We start from the raw sequence: 13,405 nt of genomic DNA, 5'->3' as shown, positions 1-13,405 counted from the left end.
TTCAAAAAACAAAGGCGGAAAATGACATGAAACCACCAACATTTAATTTTTAATCTTATAGTAATCGACATGTCAACGTGTTAGGTAATTATAACACTCACATTATCACTACTATTAATCTTTCATGTCGCTTGCATAGTAGTCACATGCCTTATTTACTGTTCATTTCGTGGAACATTCATCCAAATAAATGCCATAAGACCATAGTAATAATAGTAATGAAACAGTAATTTAAGGTAAAAGTGCAAAAATCGGATTAAGTCTAATATAAAGTAGAAACTAAAAAAAAAAAAAAAAAAAAGTAGAAACTAAAAGAATCAAAAACATTTCCGAGAGACATCGGCCCTTGATTCAGAACATAGGCGTTGAATCGGACGGCGAAGGATCAACAAAGCTGAAAATGCTCTCCAAATAGTTTTTGTTATCCTCGTAGTAATTGTTGCACTCACCACCACCACCACCACTACTATCGCCGGCCGTCTCGTTTTTATCAGCGGAGAAACTCGGGCCTAGTGAACCGCCACCACCTAGCAAGAGACCCGTGAGCCCTTCTTCGACTCCTTCAAACTCGTGAATCGTTGAACTGATCCAATCGTTTTCTGTTTCTTTGATCATATTTAGACACGTTGATGATGATCCTACAAACTCTGTCTTTCCTTCCGAGAATGACACTGTAGATGTCGGAGAATCAAGCTGTTGTTGTTTTTGTTGATCTGCATTTAAACCGAATTAACCAAAATTTCGAACCGAAGTATCAAACCAAACTAACCGAAATTACCCGAATTTAACTGATTTTATCCAAAATTTTAACCGAAATGTAATTGAAACAAAAAAAACTTCCGTTAGTTCTGGTAAAAAAACTTTAAAAACGAACTACCCGAATACCGAACCAATTTTACGGGTCAATTTGGCGAGATTTTAGTTGAACCGAATTACCCAAACCAAATTATCCGAACTACCCGAACAGCAAGGAGTAAGGACAAGTATTTTGTTTACCTGAAGAGATGATGTTTAGATGTTCATGATGAGATGATGAAACTTTGGTTTGGTAATGAAGAAGCTTTGATTCTCTAGCTAGCCTTGCTTCAGCTTCAAGCCTAGCACTTTCCCATTGAGCCATGTGACTAAGTGTAGCTGCGTTCTTTGATAAACCACCAAGAGTGGACAGAGGAGTCTCGTTTTTGGGTTTATGAGTCACTGGATCTATCCCCATTTTAACTAACCGTTTCTTCAAATGAGTGTTCCAATAGTTCTTGATCTCGTTGTCTGTTCTCTTTGGCAAATGAGTCGCTATCGCCGACCACCTAGTAGAATAACAACAACAAAAGATTCAGACAAAGGCCAAGATTGTTAGTTTGTTTGTTTGTTTGAAGACCTGTTTCCTAAGAGAGCGTGGAGTTGAATAATGGTTTGCTCTTCTTGCAAGTTGAATTTGCCTCTTTTGATGTCTGGTCTTAGGTAGTTAGTCCATCTTAGTCTGCAGCTTTTGCCGCATCTATGGAGACCTGAAGAGATTTGAGAAGAAGGAAGATAGATGAGAAGAATGTTTTTAAATATTTAAGAGCACAAAGATGATAGAGGTTCACCAGCTTTCTCAGGCAATGAACGCCAACTTCCATGCCCATGTTCGTCAATATAAGCCAAAAGTTTCTGATCTTCTTCTGATGTCCATGGCCCTTTCTTCAAACCCATCTTGTCACAGCACGGTGATCTACCCATTTTTCTCTCTAAAATCTTATTACAGAATGAAGGAGAAGCTAGTAAGAGAATATATCATTCATCACATGGTCATCATCAGAGGAACAAAGGAATGGTGTTTTTGGCTACCAGTTGTAGAAATATTAACAAGTGAAGCATAAATGAGTGATGAAGGATGATATATAGAGCGATTAGAGAAAGACAGACAACAAGAAAATGAAATGAATCCCCTTTTTTCCCGGCTCTCTCACATGGATGAGAGCATTTATTAACAATGGGGTCTCGAGAATTTATTACCTTTTTGTGGCTTAAAGACCTGGAAAAGCAAGTCTCCCTCTAAGAGAGGCGAGAGACAGAGAGAGATAACACACACAACAGCAAAAAGAAAAACGGTGATCTTTTATTACCTGCTACTTCTTTATATCACAATATTAAAGCGGTTATTTCTTGTGCTAGAAGTAAATTTAGGTCACTAGCTACTATCTATCCTATTAGCCCTCATCACTTTGTTGATCTTAGATAGGTAATAAATTCCCTCATCACTTTGAAATTCACTTGATTTTTTTCTCTCAGTAACCTTCACTAAAAAGAGTAGATAGTAAATGCTGTTAAAAAGGCGATGACTAGTAGGAAACTGTCACTACAGTTGCATATCAGTGAGACATAGATCATAAAGTAGGAGAAAACTTAGTAATTGCGCAAAGACTTTCTTCTTTACTCCAGTGTTTCATTTCTATGAAAGCGGTAAAATTTCAATCATGTTTACAAACATGATGACTACAATGTAACTCACAAGCAACAATATTAATTAAGGAAAGCTCTAGATAATCCTCTAGCATATACAATGCTGGCCTTGGCTTAAATGTAGCTGCGTTGTGAGATATATCTTCCACAACAACTGGAACTATACTTGTTGAACAAGAAGTTTAAGGAAAACTCTCTAACCTCAATAAGGAGCATTTTGTGGTTGTGGAGAGATAAAGTACTTCTTGCTGAAAAGTCTTCCCTTGTGCAGTGGTTTCTTCATCATTGAATGAAATTTCCATTGGCTGCTACACTGTTGTTGGTGTCAAGTCAGCGAGTCATTGAGTATAAAAAATTTACATTATATAAACAGAAACAAACAATATATTCAGAATCATCCTACTAGAACAAAACACAATAGCATCATAACTTTTATCAATTCAGTTTAAAATTTAGACATTCTGACCCAAATCTGTTTGGACTGATGTTAAGCAATGGTACGGAAGCTGGTCTCTTATATGGTTATGGTATCTTGCAGGTGTACAAGTGTAATAATCAGCAAGGTAAAATTTTGCTGCCAAGAAAGGTAGATGATTTATGGAGGCAAACGGTAGGGTCCGAATGGTGACCGCGGTTTTGATAATATTAGCGGTGCGGAATTCAGGTGCGGTACGGTTCAACTGCGGTTCATGCGGTTTGCGGGACAAGTGCGGATTTGGTTAAAAGAGTAGTGCGGTTTTGATAAAAAAAGTAGTGCGGTTTTGATAAAAGAGTAGTGCGGTTTTGAAAAAAAAATAATGTAAAATTAATATATTAATATAATTAAAATTAAATTTGGTTGTTAGTGACAATATCATCATAATTTTTTTAATATAAATTTAAATATCAAATTATTTTGAAATAAAATTGTTATAATCATAATTCATGAAAAATATTGAAATAATGTTAATTAATTAAAATTTGATGTTTAAATATAACTTATTGATGACAATCTTATAAAAACTAAATTAACAATAACATGATTAGTATAAAGTCAATTTATTGAAATGAATGATACTCTTAATTTAATTAAAAATACTCTTACTATCGTTGTATATAGATTAGTCAAATTAACCAACAGGCTCTCACAAAACGTAAACCAAAAGCATTCGTCTCATAGATTATTTATTAATGTCGATAGACATGTTTTTATTATCATAAAATTATAGAAAAATGATAAAATAATTTATTTGGTGCGGAATTCATGTTGAACCGCTGGTTAATGGTAGTGGGACAAATAACTGCGGTCCACTGAGTAAATATTTTTTGGAAAACCGCAAAAAAAAAATTGTTGTCTTTTTTCAAAAAACGCAAATTAAGAAGGAGAAAACATGATTGGTAACAAATTGCGGTTTTCCAGAAACACAATAACGCACTCAAAGTTGCAATATATTGTGATTGGTAACAAAGTTGTAGGACCCACAAATACCGTACCGCTTTTATAAAAAACGCTGTTGCCATTCATTACCTAAAGAGATTTTTACAAGACCAAACAAAGAAGAGTAGCTTGATGTGTTCCATGCATAAAGGCAAAAAAAATGGGATTTATTGAGTGGGATCCCAACTTCAACTTGTGGGGTATAAGATGCATCTTCATCGAATCAGAGAAGACAAAACCATAAAGATTTGCACAAATAAAAACAAAAAGAAATCAGTTTTATTAAGAAAATAAAAAGAAAAATGAATAAATGTGAATATGAAAGCTGCATGGATCAAAGAAAAATTTTAAATGGCTGCTACAAATGATGTAAAGGACAATGGGGACAAACCTCTATAAATGACATTGCTGACTCCATATTGACACTCTGTTATGGTCCTAACTCCTAACATTACTTCAATATTTGCCTATTCATAAATGATGCCACTTGTTGGTATTCTGTCGATCCACCACCGCTTCCCACATTTGATGAATGCTACAAATCTCCTGCAATTAGTGTACTTGATCAGACATTGTAAAAATCAAGAAAGTCATCAACTGAGCTTTAAAATCATGTGAGAAGACGCTACTCTGCATCAAGCTCAATCTGATTCATCAGACTGAAAAAGTCTAACACTTCTAGCTTGGTTCCTGAAGCTTTTTCAGGCTGTACATAAGAACACATTTACATTAAAAACTATCATGTATAGATATATAATACAAGCTGACAAAAATAGAAGATATATAATACAAAAACTCGGATATAAACAAGGTTCAGTTTCGACATAATTAGAGAAGAAGACATTAGAATAGTCTTAGATTGATGTTAAACAATGGTATCACCCTGATAAAAATAATAGCAATTAAGGAGTGGAAAAAAAAGTCTTTAATCACTACCTTAAGCAACTCTTTCAATGGAAAAGAACCAGATAACGAACTTGCTTCCTTTAATACTGAACTTCATGATAGTTATAACTTATATCCAATTATTTCCAACTCTCTCTGCCTCTTTGAAAAGAAAAATCACTAACCACAGAACTTCTTGGTTTCTTGATAAGAACTCTCTTTATAAGTCTAATCTTGAAATTCATGATAGTTATGTTATATCCAATCATTTCAAACTCTCTCTCTGTCTGCTTCTTTGAAAATAAAAACCATTAACGAGTGAACTTGGTTTCTTAATAAAAACTCTCTTTTATAAGCCTGGTCTCAGTCACATCATCTCTTAGTAATTAACCTCTCATCCATTGTCTTTAATCATGACCAATAAACCATACAGCTAAAAAGTCAACAAACAAACAAAAAAGAGACCAAACAACATGCAATCCTGTTAACCCACAAAAGGCAAAACATAAGCATTACTTGTGAGAAGTTAATTTGGCAACAAACAACCAACTAAGAAAGTCTCACTATAAGAAGTACGTAGAGAGAAACAATCAAGCAAACTTTGTACAAACAGATCAATCGATTGTCAGAAGGACTATAAACTTAATATATGAGGTTGAGTAGTGAGTGACGGATCAAATCCCTTGAAAAGTCACCTTCAAAAGAGTAAAATTAACAATTGAGACATCTTGAACCAAAGACAAGAAGTAGTAGTAACTAAGAGAAAACATGCATTAATGTTCCATCACCAACAAGAGCAGCTACAGTACAAGATCTTAACTTGAGTTTCAAAATTAGTTATCGCTTCCAAGAAAACCCATTCCCAGAGAGAAGCCTAGACAAGAACCCTTGGCCAGCTTCTGTCTTCTTCTCCTTACAAGAGCTCATGTTACTTATCAAAGACCAATGAGTCTCGAAATCAACTTCATAGCCACACTTCTGCATCATCTCCACCATCTCCGAAGCTTTCACCGTATTATTCTCAACTCTAAACCGATCAATCACAACCTTAAACATCTCCTGACTCGGTGTTCCACCTAACTCAACCATCGATTTGATAAGTCGTTCTGCTTCCATAACTTGACACGCTTCAATATACTTATGAACAAGACCACTCCATGTACTTACGCTTGGACTTAGACCTAGCTCCAACATCTCCGCATGAAAGTCCCTAGCTTCATCCAACTTGTTGCTGCTGCATCTCAACAACCCGTTGATGACTGAATCATAGCTTGAAGAATCCGGAATCTTCCGGTTCTTTAGCATTATGTTCAAGAGGTGAACCGCAACGCTGAGACTCCCTAAACCAGTTAGCTTCTTGATGACGTTATCGTAGTAGGGAGCCATAAGGCCATTGCGTGTCACACAAGTCAGAAAGTCTTCAGCTTTTGCCATATCACCTCTCGAAATTAAAGATTCAGCAATCTTGGTTTGTACAACAGAAGAACCAAAACTCCATCCTTTTGACTCCATCACCTCCCACAACTCCATAGCTTTCTTCACATCTCCACTCTCACACAGAGAACTGATAACCACTCTTAAGCTCCGCTTATTCGGTCTCATCCCTTCAGAGATCATAGCCGAGAGATATCTCAGAGAATTCAAATAATCTCCACAAGAATAGTATCCGTAAACAAGAAAGTTAAGCGTGGCTTCATCAGGCAAGAATCCTCTTCCTTGCATTTCAAGCAAAACTTTCTCAACCTCCTTATGATTCTTATCCCTAAACAGATAGAAGATCAGCAGATTGTAGATGATTACACCGTCAGGATTGCTTTCTCCTAGCAACAGACTAATAAACTTACGCTCTGAACACATTCTCCGAACGTATTCTCTGTAACTCGTAACAGAACAGATCACGTTCTTCCTCACAATGATTCCTAGTACTTCCTCAACTCTCCTCAAGTTGTTACCTTTACAGTAACCTCCAAACATCAAACTGTAGGTATCGTTATCTAAGGAAACACCATTTGATAATCTTGTTCTTAACTGATTCTCTGCGTCAGACATCTTCCCAGCTAAGCATAGTCCTTCTATCAAAGCATCTGAAGTAAATGCCTTCTGTAGCATTTTGTCTAGTACAGCAGATGCAGCTGAATCGTTCCTGTCTTTACATAGTCCCTTGATGAGATGGTTGTACACCTCTTCTTCCACAACATGACCCTCTCCTTCAAGTCTCTCCACAATAGAGTAAGCCATTAGAGAAAACCCAAGAGCTGTGAGCTTCTCCATGAAACTCCTACACGCTTCTGACTTTGATGTGAATACACGCTCAAAGAGCTTAACCGCTTCATTCACTAGTCCTTTCTGAAGGAGACATTCCCATAAAGCTCCGCAAGTTTCCAAATGAGGTAACCAGTTAGCCTTTTTTGCAGCGTCCAACACATTGAGTAGATCCTTGAGTGATTCTTTCTTACAGAAACAACTTATCAGAGATGTGTAAGTTGCGTTATCGATATGAAGATGCGTTTGATGAGACATTCTATGGAAAATAAGTTTGCTCTGGCGACTAAGTCCCTTTTTGCAATACTCTTGTACAAGAAAGTTGAGAGTCTCTCCGTCTAACTGATTAGCCAGCTTCGGCCATTTCCTCATTAGGCTAACACTCACTCTCACATAAGAACGGGACACGCAGAGACTCTTCATCAAAACAGTGAAGCCTCTACGAGATAGCTTCTGACCCCAACGAGGCATCTCATCAAGAAGACTCAACGCTCTGTGTAAATCACCGTCTTCACAAGCTCCAACAATAAGCAGATTAAACTCAGGTAAGACGGATCTGTCAAGCACCATGTTCACCTTCTCCTCGTAAGCATCCAAGTCAGTATCCAAGTATAGTCCATTCCCAAGCTCATCGAAGAACTCTGCTTTGGAGAGTCCAGAGCCATTGTCTCTCTTCAACCTAACGGCTAAAGGATCAAACCCCACTTTTGTTAGCGGATCTTCAACTTTAGATGCTTCCTTAACAATCTTCTTAGCTTCTTCAAACCGTCTCGCTTTGCAGTACCCAGCCACCATTACCTTAACCGTCGACAACCCCAACAACACTCCGTTCTCCTTCATCTCCTCCAGAACACAACCAGTATGCTCCCACAGTCCTTTCCTAAAAAGCCCGCTTAAGACAGCGTTGTAGCTATACACATCAGGCTTTAAACCCTTTGACGCAATCTCGGATAAGTAAAGAAACGCTCTTTTCAGATCTCCTTCGTGACAACACCACCCGATCAAGATACCGTACGTGGCCTCATCGGGTTTAAACCCCAAGCGTTGAAGCTCCTCCGTGTATACATAAGCTCTCTCTGAGCCAAACTTTCTGCAGAGAGAATGCACTATCCTGTTCCCAACGAACACATCAGGTTTGTACTTAACCTCACGGATGAAACTCAGGAGATCCTCAAAGTCCTGCTTCTCGTTATACCCTAAACAAATCCTGCTATATATAGAGCTAGTTTGGTTACTAAGCTTTCTCGCTAGATCTCTAGCTTCCTGAACCCTATGGTCCAAGCAGAGTAACTCAATAACTTTCCCAATCTTATTCATGTTGTATGATTCATCCCTTGCTTCAACCCAATCCAAACAAACTCTATAAGCTGATTCTGTTTTACAAACTCTAACCAAATGATCAATCAGAGTCTCATAACACGAACTCAAAGGCACTAAACCCTTACCCCTCATCCAATCAAACAACATAACCGCCTTCCTCGAATCAAAACCATCCACATACTTCTGAATCAAATCGCAGAAAACCACCTCGTTATCCAACGTCTCTCCGTCCTTCTCCATTTCCAACAGCAAGAGCTCAGCTTCCTTAACCATTCCTTCTCTGATAAGCAACGACGCCATGATCTCGTAAACCTGAGAGTGGTGCTTAAACCCTTTGTGCTGCTTACTAGCCCATCTGAAAATATTCCATAAAGGTCGGACCTTTCCGCATCTCTGAAGCTCGGATTCGAAACCCAGAAGCAATTCGAGGACTTGTTCGGGTTTTAGGCCGTGGAATCTTCTGAATCTGCGGGTGATGTCGGGAACCGCATCGGACAGGTCCAAAAGCAAGCCCTTTAGAGGAGAAGATGAAGCCTTCGCTGACCCACTAAGAGACCATGAGTACCGATCCAGTATATCTCCGGAGAGTGAGGAAGATACATACTTTCTTGAAGAGGACGAAGCTGATGAGGTAGTGGAGGAGGAGGACGACGCGAAAGAGTGACGGCGTGAGAGAAGAGAAGCCTTAAGCCGAGTAGAGTATCTGGAGGAGAGGAGATTAAGCATGCGATTGAGGAAAGTGGTAGACGTTTGTTGGTCTTCTTCTTAATCATCTGCTGCAATTTGAGCTTTCGAACATTCCACCACGCACGAAGAGGAAGGTCGAGTAAAATCAGTGAAGGATCGAATTCCATTGAAACGGCAGCGTTTCGTCGTATACTTGCTCGTAAAAAGGCCTAGTGTTTAACGAAATAATACAAAAGTGGGCTTATGATTGGGCTTCTATAATGAGTTTTGGGCCTTTTTATAGTGGCTTGTTCGAACTTATTAATCTATATTATTATTATTTTTTCACAACGAAACTCTCAGTTAGAGTAGTTAAAAGTTACATAATCAAAGTGGTGAAACATAAAAAAAAATTGTCATTCAAGATCCTTTGCTTCGCTAACTTGTCAGCCACGCTATTTGCACCTCTATTAATCCAAGTAAATCTGACTATTGTACATTTATCTTATTATAATTTACTTAATTTTTCTATTTTCTTAAAATTTATAGTAAGATTGTGATAAAATAATAATTTTATATTTTTTCGATACACGAGAGAATCAGGATGCTCTAACAATATAAGAGTATGAAGCCTAGAGAAAGACAAGTCCAGTGATAGTATGTTTCAAGTCAATCTCCGATCATGTCCAACCCATCATATCATTCTCATCAGTCATCACAAACAAGGAGCACATGTTATGATGAATGATGATGATGAATACACTTTGACTATTATGTTTAAAAGTTTAAGAACTGTTTCTTTCATTAAAGAATAATACTATGGTCTATTGTATTGGTATTACAAATTTTCTTCTACACAATAAACTCAAGAAACTAGCTAGATTTTCACCTATTGAGACTTCAAAACCTGGCCAAAAATGTCCTTGACCGCCTTGTATGTTCCGGTTATCATAACCACGATACCGATTAGTACAATACCAATGAGAACCAGTGTCTCCGGCCCGAGTCTTCGGTATTTGCCAGAGATCTTTAGATAACACAAACAAGGCAATATAACCGAAGCAGTTGCACTCAAGAATGCTCCGACCAAACTCATTAGTTCACCAAAAAACGGAAGAAGCATTGCCACAACCACATTGCTAGCAACCAACATCGTACCAAGGACTAGACCGCCTGCTTTTTTGTTACGCATAAACCGGCTTCTCAATGCGTCGAGAATAGGCGTAACCATGAGGGCGAACTTAGCAATCGGATTCACCAATGTAGTGCATATCGCCACTTTTGAACTAAGCTTATCAGTTGGGAGATTAAGTGTTATTTGTGAGTCAACATTTGATCCATACATTAAGTAGCCCAATATCGCCACCGATGCGTATATGAATGTGCATATTGTGAAACATATAACCATAACCTACAAAAATGAAACCAACAATAAAACATGCAAACTCATTAGTTTAAGCTTCGAACCAAAAAAAAAGATGGCACGTGTGAGAATATAAAGCTCCAGAACATCGGGAGTAGATAATATATAAAAAAGATTTGAATCAATCCATTTATCGTCAATTAGTTTTAAATTGGAACACATAATAAACTCGAATTAAACGATATGTTTTGATAAAACTTACGTTAGAGAATTGGTGTTTGTTCTTCATGGAAGTATATAGAGTTGGGAAAACCGGATGAGCGCAGTAACAAAACATGTATAAGCTCACGGAGGTAGTGACTCCATTAGTACGAAACATCTTTGAGTCATTGTTCTTGAATCCTACTCCATCAAATGCACCAACCCAACAGATAGAAGCAAGAATCAACCCGGAAGCAAAGACACCACTCGCCGAAATATAAGAAAGAATCCTCATATCATCTAACCAAACCGAGGGAAGTATAATAAGAGCTACAAGGACGATGAACATTTGCTTCCCTCCAAATTCTATACCCATGAAGTCGAATCCAACGTTTGAGAAGAGTTTATTAAGGTTGTCACCTTCTAAGATCAAGAAACTAGTAGCCACAAGGTAAAGCTCAAGGTTCATGAAGATTGAGACGATGACACGTCCTGTGTTTCCAAAGGCTTTGTGGCCAATGTCCGGGTAAGTTCTGAGAAGTGGATCCATGTCCATGCATCTTTTAATAAGAATGGCACAATAGAAAGTTGTGATGGCTATGATGAAGAGTATGATCAAACTTAGCCACCCTCCGGATGCTAGTGCATATGGGACTGATAATATACCAACACCTAAAAACAAAGACAAAAAGTTTAATAAAGAACTGATTGTTCAAAGTGCAAATGAAAATGTTATTTTGTTTGTGTTCATATGTCAAAAAATATTGTAATCTTTTAGATGTTTTGTTTTTAAACGTAAAATAGACGTCACTCAAAGAAACAAGATCGTTATCTTCAAGATATGATAGGATTTAAGAACCTTGTAGAGGAAGAAGAACACAAATGGAATAAGGAAGAAGTGTTGTTAGTGTGTTAGGCTTGCTAAGGGACACGTTGTGTTAAGATATTGGAAGAGAAGTGGGACTACTGCTTTCTTTTTAATCACTTGTTGGTGTTTTTTTGTTTGTATGCATATTCATATATGGATAGAGATAGCAAAGATGGCTTTATTATTGTCTGGCCAAACATGTGTAAAACCAAAACCTAGTTTGATCTATAATCATTAAACGCACAATGATACTGTGATAACGACCTGTTTGATAGGCACATAACCACACTGCTAATAACATGCAATACTCCATTGAAAACTCAGCCGAATGGTTTAGACGCTTTCTATTTTTATTTTAAACCGAAATAACCTAACCAAAACATGACTGGAAGTCAAACAAATGTTTGGTTTGTTTGCTTTATTCTTCCTATATATAGTTATCAAAAATTATAATACTGAATCTTGACGAAACAAAAGTTCGGATTGATTTACATTTGGTTTAAATTTGGTTCAAATGATATAAACCAAGGCTAGTTAATGAATTTTAAAATATGAGGCAAAAATAAGATTGAACTTCTACGCAGCAATCTAAATCTAAATACAAGATAAAGTCAAAAGCTTGAGTTATAAGAGCATCTGGGATGTAGATAAAGTCAAATGCTTGAGTAATAAGAGCATCTGGGATGTAGCTAAATTTAGTTTTTTGTATCAAATTATCAAAAGAATAAGATGGTTATAATGAAAACAGACCATATATCCACACATGTGGATAACTTGATAAGCTAAGTGTTGGAACCTTGGCCGTGAGTTATAGAATTGGAGATAAGAATAAAACGTGTTGAATAAATCAACGTGAAAAATTAAATTTAGAAAAAAGTAAAAAACAAACCTGATAAAGCGTTAATGCCATGGAAACAAGTTTTGGAGAAAGAGGTATTGCCCTGTGGATTATTATTGTAGCGTTCATAATCATGAAGCGTCGCTTCTTCATCATTAATCGTCTTGACGATGAATGGCTCCGACATGATATCTTCCTTCTCGTTCATCATTTGTTTAATCTTCGACACTCTGGTCCTTCGATGTCGGCGTGACAAATAAAGAGAAAGAGGTCGAGAGAGGAAGGAGATAGAGAATTTGCAATGAATATAAACTCAAAAGGCAATATATAGTACTGGTAGAGCCGACGTTAATGCCTAATATTTTTCATTAATTTTACTCTTTGGTCGACAATATTTTTAGCTTTAAATAATAAACATTATTAATCTAACTTCAATATGTTATCTTGTGATGTATACAAGATGTGTGAGAAGTGGGGGGTTCTATTTAATTTTCACAATACATTGACCGCAACTTCTATATGGGATTCTTATGATTAAGAGGTCCCCGGTAAAATTTACAAACCTATGCTTTTCTCACGTTACGTATTTAAAATTGCCCCCAGTTATTTTCAGCGTAAGTGACTTGATGACCACATTTCATCTCTCTTTAAATTCATGCTTTCCCAAATCATTTTTTTCTCTCTTTTTAATATGGAAACTTACCTAATTACTCCTACATGTTTGTTGTTTTATCATAGATCACTCGTTTGTATTTTCTGTGATTTCTTAACATATATAAATGACAATCCGGATTACTTTCCTATTCTTTCTCTTTATTTTGAGTTAGTGTCCACAAAATGTCATGCTTTTCATAGCAACAAATCTGAAAACATTTTGAAAATGAAAGGCAAAATATTAATGTACTTTTAAAATGAATGGTTTAATTAGTTCTCTTATAAAGAATGTTCTGATAGTGAGTTATATATAGTTCTCAACAAAATCTTGTGTTACCCAAACCGTCATTTTTGCATATTAGTTCGTATATTTGAGATCTTTTATATTTATAAATCTAGAAAATGTCAGTCATTTTTTGCTTGGTATAAATAGTCGTATGTAATCATGTATACAAATGTATAAAATAACAAATATAACTTAAAAATAAA

The 13,405-nt window shown here is 36.7% G+C and overlaps 3 protein-coding genes across 4 annotated transcripts; all 3 read right to left on the bottom strand.

Moving 5' to 3' along the window:
- Positions 1-162: 162 nt before the first annotated feature.
- LOC106367183 (transcription factor MYB34-like) lies at positions 163-1,972 on the bottom strand. Of its 2 annotated transcripts, NM_001316195.1 has the most exon segments (5): positions 163-279; positions 309-713; positions 997-1,304; positions 1,376-1,505; positions 1,587-1,824. In NM_001316195.1, coding segments are annotated over 4 exon segments (933 nt in total). In that variant the 5' UTR covers positions 1,720-1,824; the 3' UTR covers positions 163-279; positions 309-351.
- Positions 1,973-5,423: 3,451 nt separating this feature from the next.
- LOC106367184 (pentatricopeptide repeat-containing protein At5g15280, mitochondrial) lies at positions 5,424-9,172 on the bottom strand. The gene has a single exon (XM_013806904.3). It carries the CDS (start codon positions 9,050-9,052, stop codon positions 5,582-5,584), a length of 3,471 nt encoding a protein of 1,156 aa, XP_013662358.1. The 5' UTR covers positions 9,053-9,172; the 3' UTR covers positions 5,424-5,581.
- A 604-nt stretch (positions 9,173-9,776) lies between these two features.
- Positions 9,777-12,720, bottom strand: LOC106364988 (amino acid transporter AVT1J). Its single transcript, XM_013804455.3, has 3 exons — positions 12,314-12,720; positions 10,618-11,228; positions 9,777-10,403 (listed from the first exon to the last, which is right to left on the bottom strand). The coding sequence occupies exons 1-3, from the start codon at positions 12,471-12,473 to the stop codon at positions 9,882-9,884; spliced, it is 1,293 nt and encodes a 430-aa protein (XP_013659909.2). The 5' UTR covers positions 12,474-12,720; the 3' UTR covers positions 9,777-9,881.
- Positions 12,721-13,405: the final 685 nt, after the last annotated feature.

The sequence above is a fragment of the Brassica napus genome, chromosome A2 (assembly GCF_020379485.1).
Source record: "Brassica napus cultivar Da-Ae chromosome A2, Da-Ae, whole genome shotgun sequence".
Taxonomy (NCBI): Eukaryota; Viridiplantae; Streptophyta; class Magnoliopsida; order Brassicales; family Brassicaceae; genus Brassica; species Brassica napus.
This window is presented reverse-complemented; position numbering and strand designations above follow the sequence as displayed.